This window comes from Epinephelus moara, chromosome 6 (genome assembly GCF_006386435.1).
Source record: "Epinephelus moara isolate mb chromosome 6, YSFRI_EMoa_1.0, whole genome shotgun sequence".
Taxonomy (NCBI): Eukaryota; Metazoa; Chordata; class Actinopteri; order Perciformes; family Serranidae; genus Epinephelus; species Epinephelus moara.
The window spans coordinates 30,365,417-30,384,079 of record NC_065511.1 but is presented as its reverse complement, the minus strand read 5'-3'; the positions used below and the strand labels follow the sequence as shown (position 1 = coordinate 30,384,079).

Here is an 18,663-nt window from a genome sequence, read left to right as displayed (position 1 = left end):
AAGAGATACCTGGCTAAGGTAGCAGCTTTGCAAAATCACAGCACATTAGAATACATCATATACAATATGATGGACAAAAATTCACAGTTAAACAGAAGAACAGCTGCTTAACACAGTGGTTTCTTGAGAGAAAAAACATATGCCTCCATCACCACATTCTTTATAATGCCTTTAAAGTCATCAGTGAATGCAGAAGATTATTCCAGGCTTTACCCAGATCTGTCAAAACCTGGGGTATTATGACAGTTACATAAAATGCCCTTCACTGTGGAGACAAGAAAAAACCTCTATGAACCAGAGTATACAGAAGAATTTTGCTGAGGGGGACTGAATGGGCCCAAAGAGAGAGATGCGTGGGAGCACAGAAGATTTACAGTTAAGAAAATGTGGTGCCAAAGAAAAGGGCTGTCTAACGGCAAAATAAAGCAGTGAAAGTATTCTCAACTTGGCATCCACTTATCCTTTTTTTAGGTGGTTTTACTACATTTTGCTGCTGCCCTCTCCCACAGCAGCACGTAGCGTAGCTCCTGTGGTGCCACTCCTGGCTGCTTTTCCAAACTGGGAGCATGCCAGCTGACATCTACTTGTAATACACGGACTATAGATAAGTACCTTTTACAACCCCACTTCAAAAAAAGCTAACTATCCCTTTTATCCCTTTTTAACGGAGTGGTGTAAAGTGTGTATTTTCCTTTTGAAACCCAGTGGGATAAAAGTGTAATATCTTAAAACGCAGGACTACTAAAGGAAAGTACCAGTGCATAAAAGTTGTAGATAGCTACTTTAAAAACACACTTCACCACCATCCCCCTCCTCTTGATTTAACAGACACATCTAAGTGGTGACAAAATGCCAGGCAGCTGGAATTTGCATAATTTTCTCTTAGTCACTCTTTACAAGCCCTCAGTGGTCTGTGACCTTTTATGTAAGGCAATTACACAACACTCCTCACACCATCTGCTCTACTTAACGTCTGATGTCTCTCTCCGCTCTCTCCGCAGGTGATGAAGGCGGTAGCAGACCAGTATCGTCTCCCTGCCCCCCACAACTGCCCCTCTGCCCTCCACTCTCTCATGCTCCAGTGCTGGCAGGCCGATCGAGGGGACCGGCCAGGCTTCGACTCGCTCCTTTCCTCCTTGGATCGGCTCATCAGGCACCCTGCCTCCCTCAAGGTGGAGCCAACTCGGTGAGACACCAGCTTCTGGCAAAACATATCAGAGGCAGCAGGCGATGGACAATCTGCTGTATCTTCAGATTCTCATACTCTCACTATTGAATGTCTAACCTTTACAGGAGCTGCTCTCAGCCGCTGCTCAGCCCCACCCCCACGGACTTAACGTCAGTGGCGACTGTCAGTGATTGGCTGAAGGTGCTGAGGATGGAGAGATATCAGGATGAGTTCGATCAGGCACACCTGGACACGTTAGACAGAGTCAGCAGGCTCAACATGGAGTGAGTATAGATGGTTACTACTGTAATGTTCAGCTTAAAGATGATTTTATTTCACTGGCCACCATTTTCCAGCGCATATCTAAAGACAGAAATCCTACCCTTCAGGCAGCTTTTTATTTCCATCCCGGCATGTTTCACATAACTTGTTAATGAAACATTTTTGGCTGTGTTTAAATCTTGAATGTCAGAGTTTCCTCCTGGAGGATACAGCCAAGAAAGAATGTCGAGATGGATTCCTTCACACTGATGTGAAGTATACAGGACACATATATGGACATAAAAACCTTCACTTACTATTTTTTGTGGCGCAGTTGTCATGACAGCTGAGCAAACTCTATCTGTTTCCAGGGCCAGGGAGAATTTATGTTGAACAGTTTCTTTACTTTTACACCCTGGGTAAAAGCTGACCTAAAATGTTCGTATTCAACCTCGAATACAGCAACATAACAAGAAAACTCTCAGCACAAGGTCCGCTTATTCGGTGTTCACAAAGCATCCGGCCACATCTTTTGGCCTTCCTCAGGGAACACAAATGACCGGGTGATGGTTAAGTTGTTATCTGGCAGCCAAGGTACTTGATTTCATTCATGTTCATGTGTTCATATGTGGGGGGAGATTGTAATCTGTCTCTGCCCAAGGATCTTTAGCTTTGGATGGCCACAGTGATATTTTGATTAACAGCTGGTTATTTTTATAAATAAGCAGCAACTCACTATTTCCAAAGCTGAAAAGCAGGAAAATAAATTAAATTTGAATAAAAAATGTAACCAGTGTACACCTGACTAATAAGTAGCACTACCTAATCAATTAATTCTTTGTCACATAGAATCACAACAGGGTGTAACTCTGTGTAATTAAATGTGATACTATCAGCTTCTTCAACTTGTGCATTGCTGTTTAGTTATTTTTGCCTCTTCTTACGTTTTAGGCTGCTGCTTTATAACTGTCCATGTTTCCAGACTGGCTGCAGTGCATGTGTTTATGTCATCCTGGATGGTTTCTGGTTGTGGGATGATTTACCCGTAATGTTGGGTACAGTTTCCTCTGCTGTTTTACAAATTAACTCCACCACAGACTCTGAATTCATTGACGTCATTGATGACATCAACGGTCATGTCTTGGAACGTGCTCCTGTCTCTGATTGGCTCCATCTTTCACATCACTGTGAGCATGCATCGTAGTTTGGGTACATGTCTTGACCTCAACAAGATGGCATGAAAAAAACAGAGAGGATTGTTGAAAAAAAAAAAAGGCGTAAATGATCCAGGCACTCAAGATGGTTTGGAAAATATAAAAGGCCTTTACTTCAATGGGCAGAAACATGAAAAATACACCAACACATATCAGCTTGCGCCTTCCTCACGGTGAAGTGACACACAGAACCAAAGTAGCCACATGGTCACTTTTCCCAAATATAAGCAGCACCACTCTGCAGCCACAAGTGAGCAGTGCACATCAGTGATCCAGAGACTTTATTCCCCCTTTGGCGCAGGACGAGCAGGAATGGGACAGCACCTCACATTCCCAACGTCACACCAGTCCTTATCCACACTAAAGCCCACACCTCCTCCCCATCTCTTGCCTGACTCTGCTAGTTCCTGATGTCCCAGTGAAAACTGATGCGGGCAAGAAGATTTGTCCAATTTATTATCCAACTCCTGGTCAGTCGATAGCAGGATGCTAGCTCCACGCGATCTAAGCTGGTGCCCATCTTCTCCTTTCTTTCCTCAGTGTTTACTGATGTTTGCATTTGAAAACCTCAACCTGGCGAGCTCGCATCCCGATGAGTGAGGGTGGTGGGACTGTCACATGCCACTACCGTCCAAAGCTAACCAGAAAGAGCACCACCAACACTTGCAACATAGACATAAAAGCATACATTTAGCCTAAATGTAACTCAAATTTAGCAGAGATGATGGAGAGGCAACTGGAAACGTCCGTGCCAATGTCATCAATACCATATATTAGTCTGGTGTGCCCTGTTTCCATATATATTAATCACACACACTGTCTGTTTGTCGCCACATGCTCTTGTATAGTTTCTATTTTTATTCTATTCTTTATTTTGGTTTATGTATCTCTTATTATTTATTTATGTTTCCTTCCGGACCTATCTGTATTTATTTCTGTCCTTTTATTGCTGCAACAGTTGAATTTCTCCAGTGCGGATCAATAAATGTGTATCTTACCTATGAAACAAAAACAAAATAAGAGAAGCTTTGAGCATCAATAAAATGTCCGAGCTGCTGCAGGCTGCAGACGACCACATGCAAACCCACCTGTCCTTTAGAATATCAGGTAGGGCAAACAACAGCTGAGGTGTTGAACTAAACTCTGCGGTGTATCTGCTCTCTCCTTCAGTGATGTCCAGAACCTCGGGGTGAACCTGCTGGGACACCAGAGGAAGATCGTCAGCGCAGCCCAGCAGCTCAGAGCCTATCTGTCGCAGGGGCAGGTGGAGGTGTGAAATCCACCCACACAACAACCTGTGCCATGGATCTCTGTGGTTTTCACACTCTGCTTGTTGTGTATGGTTTCATTCATTTCGACGGAGCACATTTAAACCAAAACAAAAAAGAGAATCAGCTTTTGTTTGAGGAAAAAAGCACCGAGTGCCACTCTCTGTATTCTGCTACACTTCGACCGACACTACAATCAGAAGGGGTGAGACAGAGAATCGGACTTCCTGCCAGTCACTCACAACAAATGACACAGGAGAGATGCACCATGGGAGCTGCAGTCCGGGTCAAAGTGAGGTTAGGGAGTTGCCGAGGAGGAGGAAGAGGAGGACTTTAAAGATTGCTCTATGTTTTTCACTACATTTCACTTTATTGTTGTCTGTCCTCTTCTCTCCTCACCCGTCTGCAGTCCTACCTCTCACCTTCTCTTCCACTACCATGAAACTTGTCAATTTCCCCACCCTCATTGAGTAGAAAAAAAATCTAAAATGTTTTTGTTAACATACTTATGGAGATCTCTCCACACAAAGAATTGCGTGAAGACAATCAAAGCCTTTTTTCTAATATTTTTTGAGCTGTTTGTAAAGTTGTATCACTTCCTCTCTACTTAAAACGCCAAATGCTAAAAGCAAAAAACAGTTTACTACCTAGCAGCCTATGGTTTGCCTTATGAGGTATTACCATTAGCTTCCAGAAAAATGTATAGTTTGTTCAGTAGTTCCAACATAATGCTATAAACCACCTGTCCAAAATCAGTACTGCAAACCCTGAGGTTAGATATGAGTCACTGCCATGAATGTTAAAAAGAAACAAAAAAACTTTGAAAAACTGTAAGCCATGTTCCCCCCTCTTTAAGACTTATCCAGGGTTTGAGAGCCGCCCAGTTTGTACATCTCACTCTCACTGTAGTGTCTCTCAGCAACAATGGAGCTCATGTACTGTGATACTTCAAAAGTCACCTCAGCTGCAAACACAAACGTCAATCTGCGATGAAGACAGAACCGAACAGCACCCACCTTTATGTGTACATTTCACCCTTCACCTCTTTTTTTTTTTTGATTGCTAGAGTAAAGACACTGAGTCATTGAAGCGTTGTGAATGTGTGAAATGGGAAAGACGGACAAAATCGGATTTACACTTGAAGGAAGGAGGCGAAATGCTTTGTAAGTATGTACCCGTGTGTGTGTGTGTGTGTGTGTGTGTGTGTAACGTGTGTGTGTGTGCTGTAAATGAGGCTGTGGTAATGTGTGCATCAGGTATATGCTGTACATGACGCTGTGTGTGTGCGAGTGTGTTTGAGACAAGTGTGTCAGGCTACACACATTATTAGCTGTGTTTACTTGTACGAGTGTTCACCACTATTCCATAATTGTGCAAATTTGTAAAATAAATGATATGATTTTATTTAATATATGGCTGTTTGCTTCTTCTTTTGTGTGCTATCTATGTTTCCAAGCTCAATATTCTCCTGATGTGACACATTAAAGGGACAGTTCATCCCAAAATAAAAAACTTCCCCCTTAGCTGTAGTGCTTTCTATTAGTCTAGATCATTTTGGCGTGAGTTGCCGAGTGTTGGAGATATCAGCCATAGAGATGTCTGCCCTCTTTCTCTCCAGTATAATAAAACTAAATGGCACTCGGCTTGTGGTGCTCAAAGCTTTAAAATACTGTATCTTTCCTGGCCTGATGGGTTGGTGCTTAAACACAATAAATGAACACACAGTGGCTCACTAACATACTGTAATGTTTAATATGTTCCAAAAATAAAGTCATACTACCCCCGCCCTGCATGCAGCTTTATTCTCTATATGGGGAAAGACTGTGTATGAGAAATACATGAACTTCTACACCAGTTTGAGCTTTAACACAGCTACAAAAAATGACAATATATTCACCTTGATGGACTCATATCACCTTCACTGTGTTAAAGAGCGAACGTGGTGTGCTTCACGTTCCACAGATCAGCAGGTTTGAGTAAAATCTGCGTTCGGATCTGCTGGGATCAGCAGCTGGCCAAGAGCAGACACTGGTTTCCCACATGTCCCGCTGCTGCTGATATCACAGCAGATCTGGGCTGATAACAAGACCGCTTACACATTGTTCTGCCAGACTGATCCTGCTGGCACTGCGCTGAATTTTACTGGATCAGACTGCAGTGTAGTAACTGGTTTTTGTCCCAATGTCAAACTGCAGGGTCATTTCCATAAATGCATGTCGAGTGGCTGAACAGTGTTCAAACCCTCACAACTGTAATTTATATTATAGTCCAGATCATGACATTTTAAAACACTTCAAATTCCCACGAGTTGAACGTAACTAAGTACCTGCTAACAGGCCCAGTATTCTACTACTGAAGTAGCCTACTGTTGCATAGAGAACAAGTTGAAATATTTCTGTTATATTTAATTTTTTTAACTCAATTAAAGACTTGAAAGGACAGTTCATCCTGGAATAAAAAAAATGTATTTTTGAGATATCAGCTGTAGAAATGTCTGCCTTCTCTCTAATTTAATAAAACTATATGACACTCGGCTTGTGGTGCTCAAAGCAGCGAAAATTACATTTGAAAAATTCAACAGCAATATCTCTTTCCAGAAATCATGACCTGGTTTCTCAAGATAATCCACAGACCTTGTTGTGAGCAGTTTCATGTAGGAACTATTTTCTTTATACCGAACTACACCCGCCAACCGTATCACAGCACAGAAGGAAACGTGCATCTACTGCTCGCTCACAGATGGGGCACAGATAGGCAAAAGCCCCACCACCTCCTCCACATGAGAGCAAGACACACACACACTTAGTGGTGGTATTGCCTCTTTTGTTGTTGTTGATTTGCATCTCTTTGTGGTCGTTATGCATCTTTTTGTACTTTTGTGTCTCTTTGTAGTAATTGAGTGTCTGTTTTGGTTGTTTTGCCCCTTTTTGTAGTTTTCTCTCATGTCTTTGTAGTCTTTTTGAGTCATTTCCTGGTTTATACAGGTTAATGTGAGTGACATTTTGCAGGTGATTTTCTGGGGGGGGGGGGCTCTGGGCCTGTGCTTGATAGGAGCTAGCTAATGTCACAGCTCAGCCGAGGAGGACGCCATAAATATTTACATCTCTTACTGTCACAAGCACAAGCCATTCATCCATGAGTAGATGCACACTTCCTCCTGAGCAGTATTACAGTTGGCGGGTGTAGTTCGGTAGAAATAAAATAGTTCCGACATGAAACTGCTCACAGCCAGGTTTGTGGATTATCTTGAGTACTGGGGTCATGATTTCTGGAAAGACACATTGCTGTTGAGTTTTTCAAATGTACTTTTTTGGCGCTTTGAGCACCACAAGCTGAGTGCCATCTAGTTTCAGTATATTAGAGAGAAGGCAGACATCTCTACAGCCGATATCTCCAACACTCTGCAACTCACACTAAAACAGTCTAGACTGATAAACAGCACTACAGGTAAGAGGGAAAATGTGTATTTTTGATTTTGGGGTGAACTGTCCCTTTAAGTGAAGGCTCAGAATATGTCTTTCACTACTGAGAATATCTAATACTGAATTATAATATTTAATAAGATATAATATTCCATTTGACATCATTGTGCGGTCAGAAGGAAAGACATTTTAAGATGTTGTTTCCTAGAATCACCTGCAAAAGGAAAAATTGAGAAACATTAAGAGTATTAACATTTAGAGGATAAGTTGACGTTTGTATTTTAAAAAAAAAAAAAAAAAGAGCTAAAGTAAAATAAATGATGACTCCATGTTGTACCTCCCGAAACAATAGTAATTACTTTTGTTTTAATAATGATGATTGAGCCCTATTGTGTTAAGTCACTCTGAATAAGAGCATCTGACAAACTGTCATAAAGGCGTCTGTAATAATTGTTTGCTGCGGTGTCCCGACACAAGTTAACAAAGTGTTGTGAAAGAGCTCGTTCATTTGTCCAGAAACACACAAACCACAAAATCATGTTTTTATGGTGTTATTGTTTCTTTATAAAGACGCTAACAGAGTGGAAACCACCAGTCTTTATGACACTACTTAAACATGGTGCTCTCCGCCTGGTAAACAGCTATTATCTCCACAATACTAAATGACAGCCACATCGGCAACCATCATCAGGGCCTCCTATAGAGTCCTCCTAAACCCTGTTCATCCTGTGGCTGACCAGCCTGTTAGTCACCTCCTAAAAATGGCGCAGCAAAACACCTGTGACAATACACCCGAGACGACCAGAGGTGTTGTAAAAGTCGACTGATTCAGCAGTTTACAAATAATTCAAGTGTGGGATTTAAATCTGTGCTTCTGGTGGAGTCGGTTGCTTTTTGGTTTTGCTAAATCAACTCTCCTGGAGTAAAGATGATTTTACAAAACAGAATTCAGTGTGACATGAGCTTTGTTGTCGGAGGAAAAGTGACATGATGTTTCCAGCCTCCAAATGATCATTATGGTCTTTGTAATGTGGCAATTACCGTGTTTGTGATCCCTCCTGTTGACACATCAATGGTGCTCAACATGTTAAATCATTGTGAATGAAACTAGTTCGGTGTGTGCGTTTGTACAAGATACAACATGCTGGAAAATCATACCTCATATCCATATTTACCTCTCCAAATAATCCCTATTTCACCTTGGATAATTCTGCCAACTAATAGAACAGCTAGAAATATGCAACTAGGACACTTGTGCCTTGATATCAGGTTTAAATCTCAGAAATACAAGCTTGCAATTTCCAAACAGGTTTCCTTCAACGGTTCACTAGAAACAATGACTGCAATGTGTTGACTGTCATGATGCTGCAGAATTTTCATAGTGGCCGTGCAGGTTTTGGTGGTAGTTGGTGGAATGCAGACAGGCCTGGTAGTAGATATACTGGGATTATGGACTGGGCCATTGTCACTTCACTTTTAAGGTGACAGAATACAGCCAGTACTTTCAGATCAGCATGATAAAGGAGTTCCCGGCCGAATGGTGAGTTGAACCTTAAAGCCCAACTTTCCCTGTGGGACTTGTGACCTGCGGTGAAAGTGTACCTGCTCATTACCACCTCACTCTCTCTGCGCTGCTCACTCATCCTCCCTCTCCACCCATTCATTCTCAAACCCTTCCACATGTCTCCTCCCTCGTGGCTGGGGTCATATATAATGGTGATGGCGCAGGGATTTCACTTCTCCTCAGGGACATTTCACAGGTGTTGTCTGCAACTGTGACAGAGTGTTATGACTGAGGATCTCAAGAAGTTGGGGAGCGGCACTCTTATTGTTTAAGGGTGAGGTTGAGACACTTTTTTCTGCTTTGTTCATTTGTATTTCATTTTAAAAACAGTAAAACTAAATGAGATTGATACCAAAATAATCCAAAGGCCTAAATGATGCCTGTCTGATTTGTGTCTGTTCTTTAACTCACTGTTTCTCTCTGTGTGTCCTCGCCTCATCTTTCATTTGTCTCTTCCAGCTGGACATCAGGTGTCAATGTCTCCGTCTCTGGCCAGATCTGCTCCGAGCGAGCTCAACCATTGGTGGAGCCAGCTGAGGTTTCGCCTTCAAAACAAGAAAGGATGGAACGAGATGTTGGATGAGACGTTTCTGCTCCACACCAAATAGTAAGCTTCTCACACAGATACTGTCTCAATTAACCATGCGCAGATATAAAGCTCTACCTGTTCAAGTGAATCTTTGTCTTTTTCCTCTCAGCATAAATGACATCCCTCTCTTCTACGCGGCCAAAAAGAACAGTGTTGGCTGCATCAAGAAACTGCTGAGTTGTGCGTCCACTAATATCTTTGAGAGAGGTAAGGCTCCCTTTGTTGTGAACTGTAAACTTTGTAGTTTCAGGGCGGTGCAGTGATAGTCGTAATGTGTGAAACTGTGATCCTCTCACTCAGGAGCTCTCGGTGAGACGGCGCTTCATGTCGCTGTCATGGCTGACAACCTGGACGCTGCTGTGGCTCTGATGGACGGAGCTCCTGAACTCATCAATGAGCCCATGACCTCTGAGCTCTTCCAAGGTGCACACACACACACACACACACACTCACAGAAACAAGCACAAACATACACGGTGAAGTTATCAGTGTCTCGGTCAGCAACTAAGAGAATTAGTTAGAACTAAACAGACAGTACGAGATTTAAGGGTTGAAGAGAAAGAAGAAGACTGAGGGAAGTTTAACCCATTCAGTTCCTTGTGTTCAAATATACACACATTGCTCATTGTCTTTTCACACAATAACAAGAGCCATTTCAAAATGAAGAAACATTTGATGTGAATAGTTGCATTCAAGATTTATGATGGACTATGTAAAGTTTAAGCCAGGCTTTATAAAAATGCATTTATTACAATTCTAAAGGTGTCAGATATGACAATTTATGGCAGGACAATAAACTGCAAATATGTGCCTTTAACGGCATCATAAGCAACAAATTACCTTGTAAAAATTTCAACAACAAACCTTCACACAAAGTGGCTATTACTCAACTTTTACCCAGTGGACTCATGCACACTACTCTCCCTACTCTGTCCCAGGTGTTACTCCTCTCCACATTGCTGTAGTGAATCAGAACATCAATCTGGTTCATCATCTGATCAGTCGTGGGGGCGACGTGGCTACACCTCGAGTGACCGGCCTGTACTTTAGGAAGAGGATAGGAGGACTCATATACTATGGTAAGTCAGCAAGCTTATAGTGACATATATTAGCTACAGTACTCACCACTGTATCCTTTATGTGGGGTGGGTGTGGCTCTGGAGTTAAACAGGTCATCCACTAATCGGAAGATATGTGGCTCGATCCCCAGCTCCTCTGGTCTGCATGTCAAAGTACCCTTGGGCGAGATACTGAACCCCAAACTGCATGTGTGGGAGTGTGAGTGGTGCCTTGTATAGTAGCCTCATCCACCAGTATATAAATGTGTGTGTGAGCGGGTGTATGTGACATGTACACTATACAACTGCAAGTCCGTCTATGTACGTTACTCTATAATAAAGAGACATCTTTATGTCTTTAAAGGTCCAGTGTGTAAAATTTAGGGGGATTTAGTGGCATCTAGTGGTGAGGATTGGACACTGCAACCAGCTGAAACTTTTCCTGGTTAGAATAAATTCAGTGTTCATTATTTAGGGAGGTTTTTACCGTGGGCCGAATTATCCGCAGAGGTCTCTTCCTCTCCAAGACAAAAACACCAGGTGATTAAAACCAGTAAAAACACTGAAAAAAGCAGTTTCATGTTACAAATCGATGTTTCTCCTATGCTGTTTGGCACGTTGCAGACACGTGCTCACATTTTTTAGCCGACAACTTAAGATCCAGACGTCCAGGAGATTTTTATCAGGAGCTGAATTATCCGCAGAGGTGTCTTCCTCTCCAAAACAAATGGGCCCAGTGATTTAAACCGTTAAAAACAATGTATAAAGCAGTGTCATGTACAAAAATCATTTATCTGACACTCTCGTTGTGGAGGGGCTGCTAACTATGGTGGCTGACATGAAAACGTGAATAGCCCTATCTGGAGCCAGTGTTTGATTTGTCCGTTCTGGGCTACTATAGAAACATGGCAGCGCAACATGACGATCTCCGTAGTCGAAGGCTCGTTCCCTGTGTAGATATAAACGGTTCATTCTACGATAACGAAAACATGATTCCTGTTTTCAGGTGATTATACACTAAAGAAATTAAACTCACGATATGATATTCCATTTCTGCCAGTATATCCCCCTAAATCCTAAACATAAAACAGATGGTGTTTTTCAACACGTACATTTGGCCAACAGGTGAGCACATCCTGTCTTTTGCTGCATGCACTGGGAATGAGGACATTATCTCCATGGTTATCGACGCCGGGGCGAGCACCAGGGTCCAGGATTACCGTGGTATGAAACACATCCTCCTGTAGGAGAGTGCAGCATTATTTAACTTCTGTGTGATATTTTAATTATTAACAACCTCCTGTTGTCTCCTCTTGTCTGTTGTCTGCACGGTCTTTGTTTATGTCCTTGTTTTCTGTCTAGGTAACACAGTGCTTCACATTTTGGTTCTGCAGCCCAACAAGACGATTGCGTGTCAGGCCATTGACCTGATTATGGCACGCGATGCAGAGCTGGACCAGTCAGTGTCACTCGACATGGTGCCCAACTACCGAGGCCTTACACCTTTTAAACTGGCTGCCAAAGAGGGAAACGTTGTGGTGAGTAAAGCCTTGAGGGGGTTGGAGTGCTTACAGGGTGAAACACCAACATGAAAGGTGGAGCAGATTATTTCACTAATCCCATCCTCACTGCAGTGCTCCTCTCTCTCTCTCTGTTTCTCTCAGGCGTTTCAGCACCTGGTTAATAAAAGGCGTGTAGTCCAGTGGAGCCTGGGGCCTCTGACTTCTAACCTGTACGACCTGACGGAGATCGATTCATGGGCCGACGACATGTCGGTGCTGGAGCTCATCGTGGGCAGTCACCAGAGAGAGGTACAATATAAGATACACAGGATCTGGATCAGAGATAGTGAAGCTGTTGTGAGAAAGAAATCAAAATGCACGATTTGATGTTTTGTCTCCAGGCAAGAAGAATACTGGAGGTGACCCCTGTGAGGCAGCTGGTCAGTCTGAAGTGGAACCTGTATGGAAAACATTACTTCAGGTAAAATTTAATATCTAAAATCAAGTATCTGAAGTATATTCACATCCAGTTTTGTGTAACAGTGTTTCCTTGTGTCTTCTTTCCTTGTGTCAGGCTGCTGCTGTTGCTGTATCTCCTGTACATCGGGACCTTCACACTGTGTTGTGCATATCGCCCCCTAAAGGACGCTCCGGAGAACTACACAGAGTCAGACATGGACAAAACCATCCGGGTCCAGAAAACACTCCAAGTGTGTTTGAGTTACAAATACATACATATGATACTTGAGTGTGACCACATCAAACCAAAATATGTTATAATACTGTTGGAAAATAACTATGTACATTTACTTGGGTACTTTACTTGAGTACTTCCGTTTTATACTATTTTGTATTCTTTACTCCATCGCATTTATTTCACCTCTCAAGTTACTTTACAAATTCAGATTTAAAATGTGTATATATATATCTATAATATATAATTTTCTACATATACAGTTACAATATACAACACTATACAATATAATATTCATATAGTTTGTAGAATATATATTAAAAAAACATATAAATATATTTTACTCCCTTTGTGAAGCACTTTGTAACATGGATTTTAAAAAATGCCCTATAAATTAAACATATTATTATATAATTATAGTAACTATACAGTTACAATATGGATGTTTGTCATATATGATCAGTAAAACAAATATATTTTACATTTAGTACATATTTATTTTCATACATTTTAATTATAACAGGAGCTGCTTTTAAACTCTTAATTAAGTAGACATTTTTCATTCATATTTTAATAGTGTGGTATTTTTATTTAAGTAAAATATCTCAATATATAAGGCATTTTACCCAAAAGTATTTTGGTAACAGGGAACTTCTATATATGCAGGGTACCAAACAGAATAAATATGCAGTCCTAATGTTAAACATGATGTACAACTGTTCACCTGCATGAGATACACAGTCTAATAATAATGTGCTTTGAATATTAACATGTCTATATTCCCTCTCTCAGGAGAGTTATGTGACACATGAGGACAACCTGCGGCTGGCAGGCGAGATCATCAGCATCCTGGGAGCTTTAGTCATCTTGTTGCTGGAGGTGAGTTTATGAAATATGCATCATCTTCTTACAGACTGTATATATGTATATTGCACTGCCACATCCTCCTGTGTTCTCCTCCCCAACAGATCCCTGACATACTGAGAGTGGGAGCAAAGCGCTATTTTGGCCAGACAGCACTGGGAGGCCCCTTTCATGTTATTCTGTGAGTATAAAAAACACTTCTGCAGTATAATAAAGCACGCTGTTCACACACTATTTCACTATTTGAAACCTTTAACGTGAATATTGTCACATTATGTATATGACATAAAATAAGGGAAAGCCTAACAGGTCCCCTTTAACCTCTGTGTTGTTGTTTTGACCAGTATTAGCTACGCGTGCCTGGTGGTGCTGCTGTGTGTGTTCAGAGCCTGCGAGGTGCAGGGAGAGGCTGTGGTGATGGCGGTGTGTTTAGTTCTTGGCTGGTGCAACGTCATGTTCTTCGCCCGAGGTTTTGAAATGCTCGGCCCTTATGTCATCATGATACAGAAGGTAGGACCACTATAGGAGCTCATGAGTCAGTAGTTTGCTCGACACACACACACAAACACCTGCGTCGAAATGTTTTTGAAGCAGATGTATTCAGTTGTTGTTTTGGTTTTTGAGGTTCACCTATTTGTGTTTGCAGACTGACCGACCATGTGTCTCATTTCCCCCTAGATTATATTTGGAGACCTGACAAAGTTTATGTGGCTGAGTTTCATTGTGCTCATTGGTTTTTCCACCTGTGAGTATATTCTGGGCGACATTTGGAAACAAGTCTTTAACCCTCACAAAGCTTGTAAGATAAGAGTGTGTTTAAAATAACATGACTGTGATTTTTCCACTCCCTCACATTCTTTTTAAATTCTTCCTCTCAGCCCTGTGGATGGTGTACATGACCCAGGATCCTGAGTCCATCCCTGCGTATCGCTCCTTCCCCATCACCCTCTTCTCCCAGTTTGAGCTCAGCGTGGGCCTCATAGATCTGCCTGTGGATCACACCTTCTACACCCCACCAATCGTCCACGTGCTGCATTGCACCTTCTCTGTCGTCTCGTACATCCTTCTGCTAAATCTACTGATAGCCATGATGAGTGACACACACTGGAGGGTGGCCCAGGAGAGAGACGAGCTCTGGAGAACTCAGGTAATACACATGCACATATGGACTCAGAAAGGACATATCTAAAGACACAATTATGATGTATTATTGTGTCATAATAACAAGCTGTAATGATGTTGTACAGGTGGTAGCCACAACTTTGATGCTGGAGAGGAGGTTGCCCCGCTGCCTGTGGCCTCGGCTCGGTGTGTGTGGGCTCAACTATGGTCTGAGGGAGCGCTGGTATCTCAGGTAAGACTGTACTGCAATAACAGAGGCAGAAACTGAAGTTTTAAGGGCATTTCAGTTTTTACTAAATGTGCAATAATCAGACTTAAAGGTCCAGTGTGTAGGATTTAGGTGAATATATTGGCAGAAATGTAATATAATATAATAAGTATGTTTTCTTCAGTGTATAATCACCTGAACGTTTGGATCTTAAGATATCCAAGAGAAAAGATAAGCACATATTAGCAGGTGCCAAGCTAGCAGCCCCTCCATGACCAGCCGTACAGCATCGGAAAAACACTGATTTGTAATGTGAAACTGCTTTATTCAGTATTTTTACTGGTTTAAATCACCCGGTCCGTTTGTTTTGGAGAGGAGCAGACCTCTGCGGATAATTCTGTACAATGAACACTGAGGAAATCCTAACCAGAAGTTCAGGCTTGGCACATGGGAGAAGTTACAGCTGGTTGTAATCTGTAATCCTCACTGCTAGTTGCCACAAAATCCTACACACTGCTCCTTTAAAGTTTGGGGTTAAAAAACATATTTAGATATTGTTTATTAAAGGGATGCTTCACTGGTTTTGAACCATGTCTGTGTCACCAACATAGCGGGCTGTGTGTGTGCAGATGAACAGTGTTAAGGCGCCCTCTGTGCCAGCAGCACCAGGAGCTCTCCTGTGCCAAAAATCCGCCAATCATTTTTGTGTCATCTGGCAGATTTTGGCTGGAGGACACAACATACACCTTGGTGACACAGATCTGGTTGAAAATTAGCAAAGTGTTTCTTTTTTGAGTGCGTAACACTCAAAAAAATCAGCTACTGTGGATATAGTGCCATCAGATTTGACAGTGATCTGATTAAGGCATAGAAATACATGACCTGATCTTTTTCTAATATGAGTCACGCCCAATTTGAAACCATCAAAAAGAGTGTGGTGAAAAACACTGTACAGAAACTGTTTTTCTTTTGTTTCTATCTTTGATAGAAAGTAGTCTGTCCATGTGAGATGCCATCAGTCATCATAAGAGATGAAAAAAATTAAGAAATAAAAGTTTTCAGGGCCTTTAAAGCACCTCTTAATAGCAAAACTGTAAATAGCCGAGTGATGGTATCTGGATATTTTATGTGCAGTGACATCAACAGTAAAGACTTTTTTTAGACGTACTATTTTGGCTCAGAATAATCATACAAAGAAGTTTATCTGCTGACCACAACCTAAGCGCAGTAGTCTAGTATGCAGCCACAAGTCATGTTGTGTTGTGAGTAAGAAGCACAACTCTCACTCTCTCACATCTATTATTATCACACCTGCTCCACCTACATACAGACTACAACAGCTTTAGACATGCTTTATCATGTCGGCTATCAAAAGGCAGATTAATGGCACTTCACCAGTTTTGATTTATTTACTTCTCATGGGAAGTAATACTCAGCCTGAGAAAACAGTTGTGCAATGTCTTCTGTGGCTCTGGAGGAGTCTGAGAAAATACCTGATAATGTCATCAGAGGTTATCTCAGCTGTCTGATGTCATTAAAGCATTAAAATGTAAGGCTTACATTACAACTCAAGGTTTGGATGTGGGTATTTTTGGGGCAGGATATGTCAAACCAAAGATGCCATTAAGCTGCATTATGGGAAATGTGGGTGTCTTATGAGTTTGATCCATATGAGGGACCTAAAGTCAGGATATCCTCCAACTTAAGGAAAGTTCAAATTACTGGAGCGCCCCTTTAAACATCATGATGAAAGTTAAGTTAGTGCGAGTGTGTGACTGCTTTTTCACTCTCTCTCTCATTGCAGGGTTGAAGACAGAAACGACCCAATGTTGCAAAAGATGCGGCGTTACGTCAAGGCGTTCTCCAAAGACGAGGAAAAAGAGGGACTAGAGAAAACTGATACAATGAAGGGGTCTATGTCAGGCACCCCCAAGCTCAGACCTAAAAACAGAGGAGGCTTCAACAACAGGAAGTCTCTGACAGGCTGGCAGATGATTCGCCACAGCGCTTTGGGTTTGGAGATGGAGCAGGACGAGTTTGAGGATGACCAGGACATTAAATATGTTTAGGAAGAGACTCTGCCTGAGCCTGAAGTGCATTCTCCTTCCCCTGGACATATGAAGTGAGGTGTTGATGAACAGACTTGCAAGACGAGGACTCAGCTGACTCAGTCTGCCTTTATATTCAACGGTGCAATTGTTCCTGCAGTATTATGCTATAGAAAAGAGTGTGTTATTTTTATAACAATATACAACATATGTAGCAGTAATATATGCGAAGCTAAGATATAGAGAAACATAGACATCAGCTTATTATATAGTTGCATGAATGTTTTTATATGAGAATAAAACTTTGTTGAAACAAACTTACTGGCTCTCATTTGTGGAAAAAGTCGGACAGCAGTACATTGAATCATACAGTATATTTGAGTGACGTACTCTTGATGGTGTTTGACTATTGCACTGTAATCACAGGATGTCGGTGACGTTTCCTCATACAACTGTTCGTATGATATCTTATGAATTAGCACCCCACGAATAACATTACATACTTGTAATATGTTATGTAGGTTAGGTTTAGGAAAAAACAGATAGTGATGATGTACCTTAAAATAACTCATACTTGGGGTAAAGTCCTGTGTTTGTTTGACCAACCCACCACCCCAGTCTGCCTCCCTTTTGGAAACTTTCCAGGCCCCCAGGAACACTTTGCCTTGCTTCCAATTTTTCCCTGTGGCCAAATGTGGTATTACAGAAAATAAAAAATCTCCTGTGTCCCAGAAAGCATTTTCCCCATTGACCACCATTGTGAAAGTTGACAGCACGCCTTGGACTGCAAAAATGTCAAATATCACTTTTACATTTATGAATTTTTCTTGGTGTATGAGCCAGGTGAGATGCTTTATTAGAATGAAAAGGCGCCATCTTGGCTTCCAGTATCTACTTATTGTTACACATCTATGTTTCACATACAAAACTGTCTGGAATCTGATTTACACAGATCTAAACATCAATGTCCTAATTACATCCAAATAGAAATTAATATAAAAAAGAAAAGAAGGGACATGAGCACAAAAAAGAGAAGAACAACCAGAGAATACACGGATAAAATGTGCCACAGGTGAGATGATTAGTCGGGTCATCAATCATTCATCACCTGCAGCTCCTCTTTGTCTCAGCCCGATCCAATACATTTTCTCTTTCTGAGTCAGACGACTCTATAAGAGAGATTGACATTTACAGTACTGTGCAAGTTATGTCACGTCATGGTCAAGTTACATCAGATCCACCTGAACACCAGAGCCAGAGCTCCTCCTCTGGCCCTCGTACCAGCTCAGCCTGTAGGTGGACAGGTAAAAACACGACCAGCTAAGAGTCAGCCACCCGTCAGCGCACTGCTGACAGCCGAGATCTGGAAGGAAAGACGGATCACTGCAGAAAATTCTCCAAGAAAAACACTGCACTCTGCAAATGTGGTCTAAACTACACGAGTAAATAATGAAGCTGACCTTGAGATTTCCTTCTTTTCTGTATCTTCAGTTGGCTTTGTGTGGTAGAAAAGGAACATGTGATTGTGCATTTTCATGGTGTGTCAGTGTGTGTATATGTATGTGTCTGTGTGTAATCACAAATGACTTTGGGGTGGAGGAAAGGAAAGAGGGAACAATATGCAGACTGAACTCAGCTGATTCTTGGTTTAAATTAAATAAAACATTCTCAGTTCTCTAAA

General features: G+C 41.7%; 2 protein-coding genes across 3 annotated transcripts in view; both read left to right on the top strand.

The window, feature by feature from the left end:
* Positions 1-5,275, top strand: part of ephb6 (eph receptor B6) — a 60,087-nt gene extending 54,812 nt beyond the window's left edge. For both annotated transcript variants that reach the window (XM_050047341.1, XM_050047339.1), the window contains exons 17-19: positions 1,002-1,186; positions 1,294-1,452; positions 3,814-5,275. In XM_050047341.1, coding sequence (XP_049903298.1) covers positions 1,002-1,186; positions 1,294-1,452; positions 3,814-3,919 — 450 coding nt within the window. In that variant the 3' untranslated portion in view covers positions 3,920-5,275. The remainder of the gene's footprint in view (positions 1-1,001; positions 1,187-1,293; positions 1,453-3,813) is intronic.
* A 3,473-nt stretch (positions 5,276-8,748) lies between these two features.
* trpv6 (transient receptor potential cation channel, subfamily V, member 6) lies at positions 8,749-17,290 on the top strand. Its single transcript, XM_050047363.1, has 18 exons — positions 8,749-8,873; positions 9,062-9,171; positions 9,357-9,504; positions 9,596-9,693; positions 9,787-9,909; positions 10,425-10,565; positions 11,670-11,768; positions 11,907-12,082; positions 12,209-12,355; positions 12,448-12,527; positions 12,621-12,756; positions 13,533-13,619; positions 13,709-13,785; positions 13,949-14,114; positions 14,283-14,349; positions 14,483-14,751; positions 14,852-14,958; positions 16,739-17,290. The coding sequence occupies exons 3-18, from the start codon at positions 9,374-9,376 to the stop codon at positions 17,001-17,003; spliced, it is 2,169 nt and encodes a 722-aa protein (XP_049903320.1). The 5' UTR covers positions 8,749-8,873; positions 9,062-9,171; positions 9,357-9,373; the 3' UTR covers positions 17,004-17,290.
* The last annotated feature ends 1,373 nt before the right edge of the window (positions 17,291-18,663 follow it).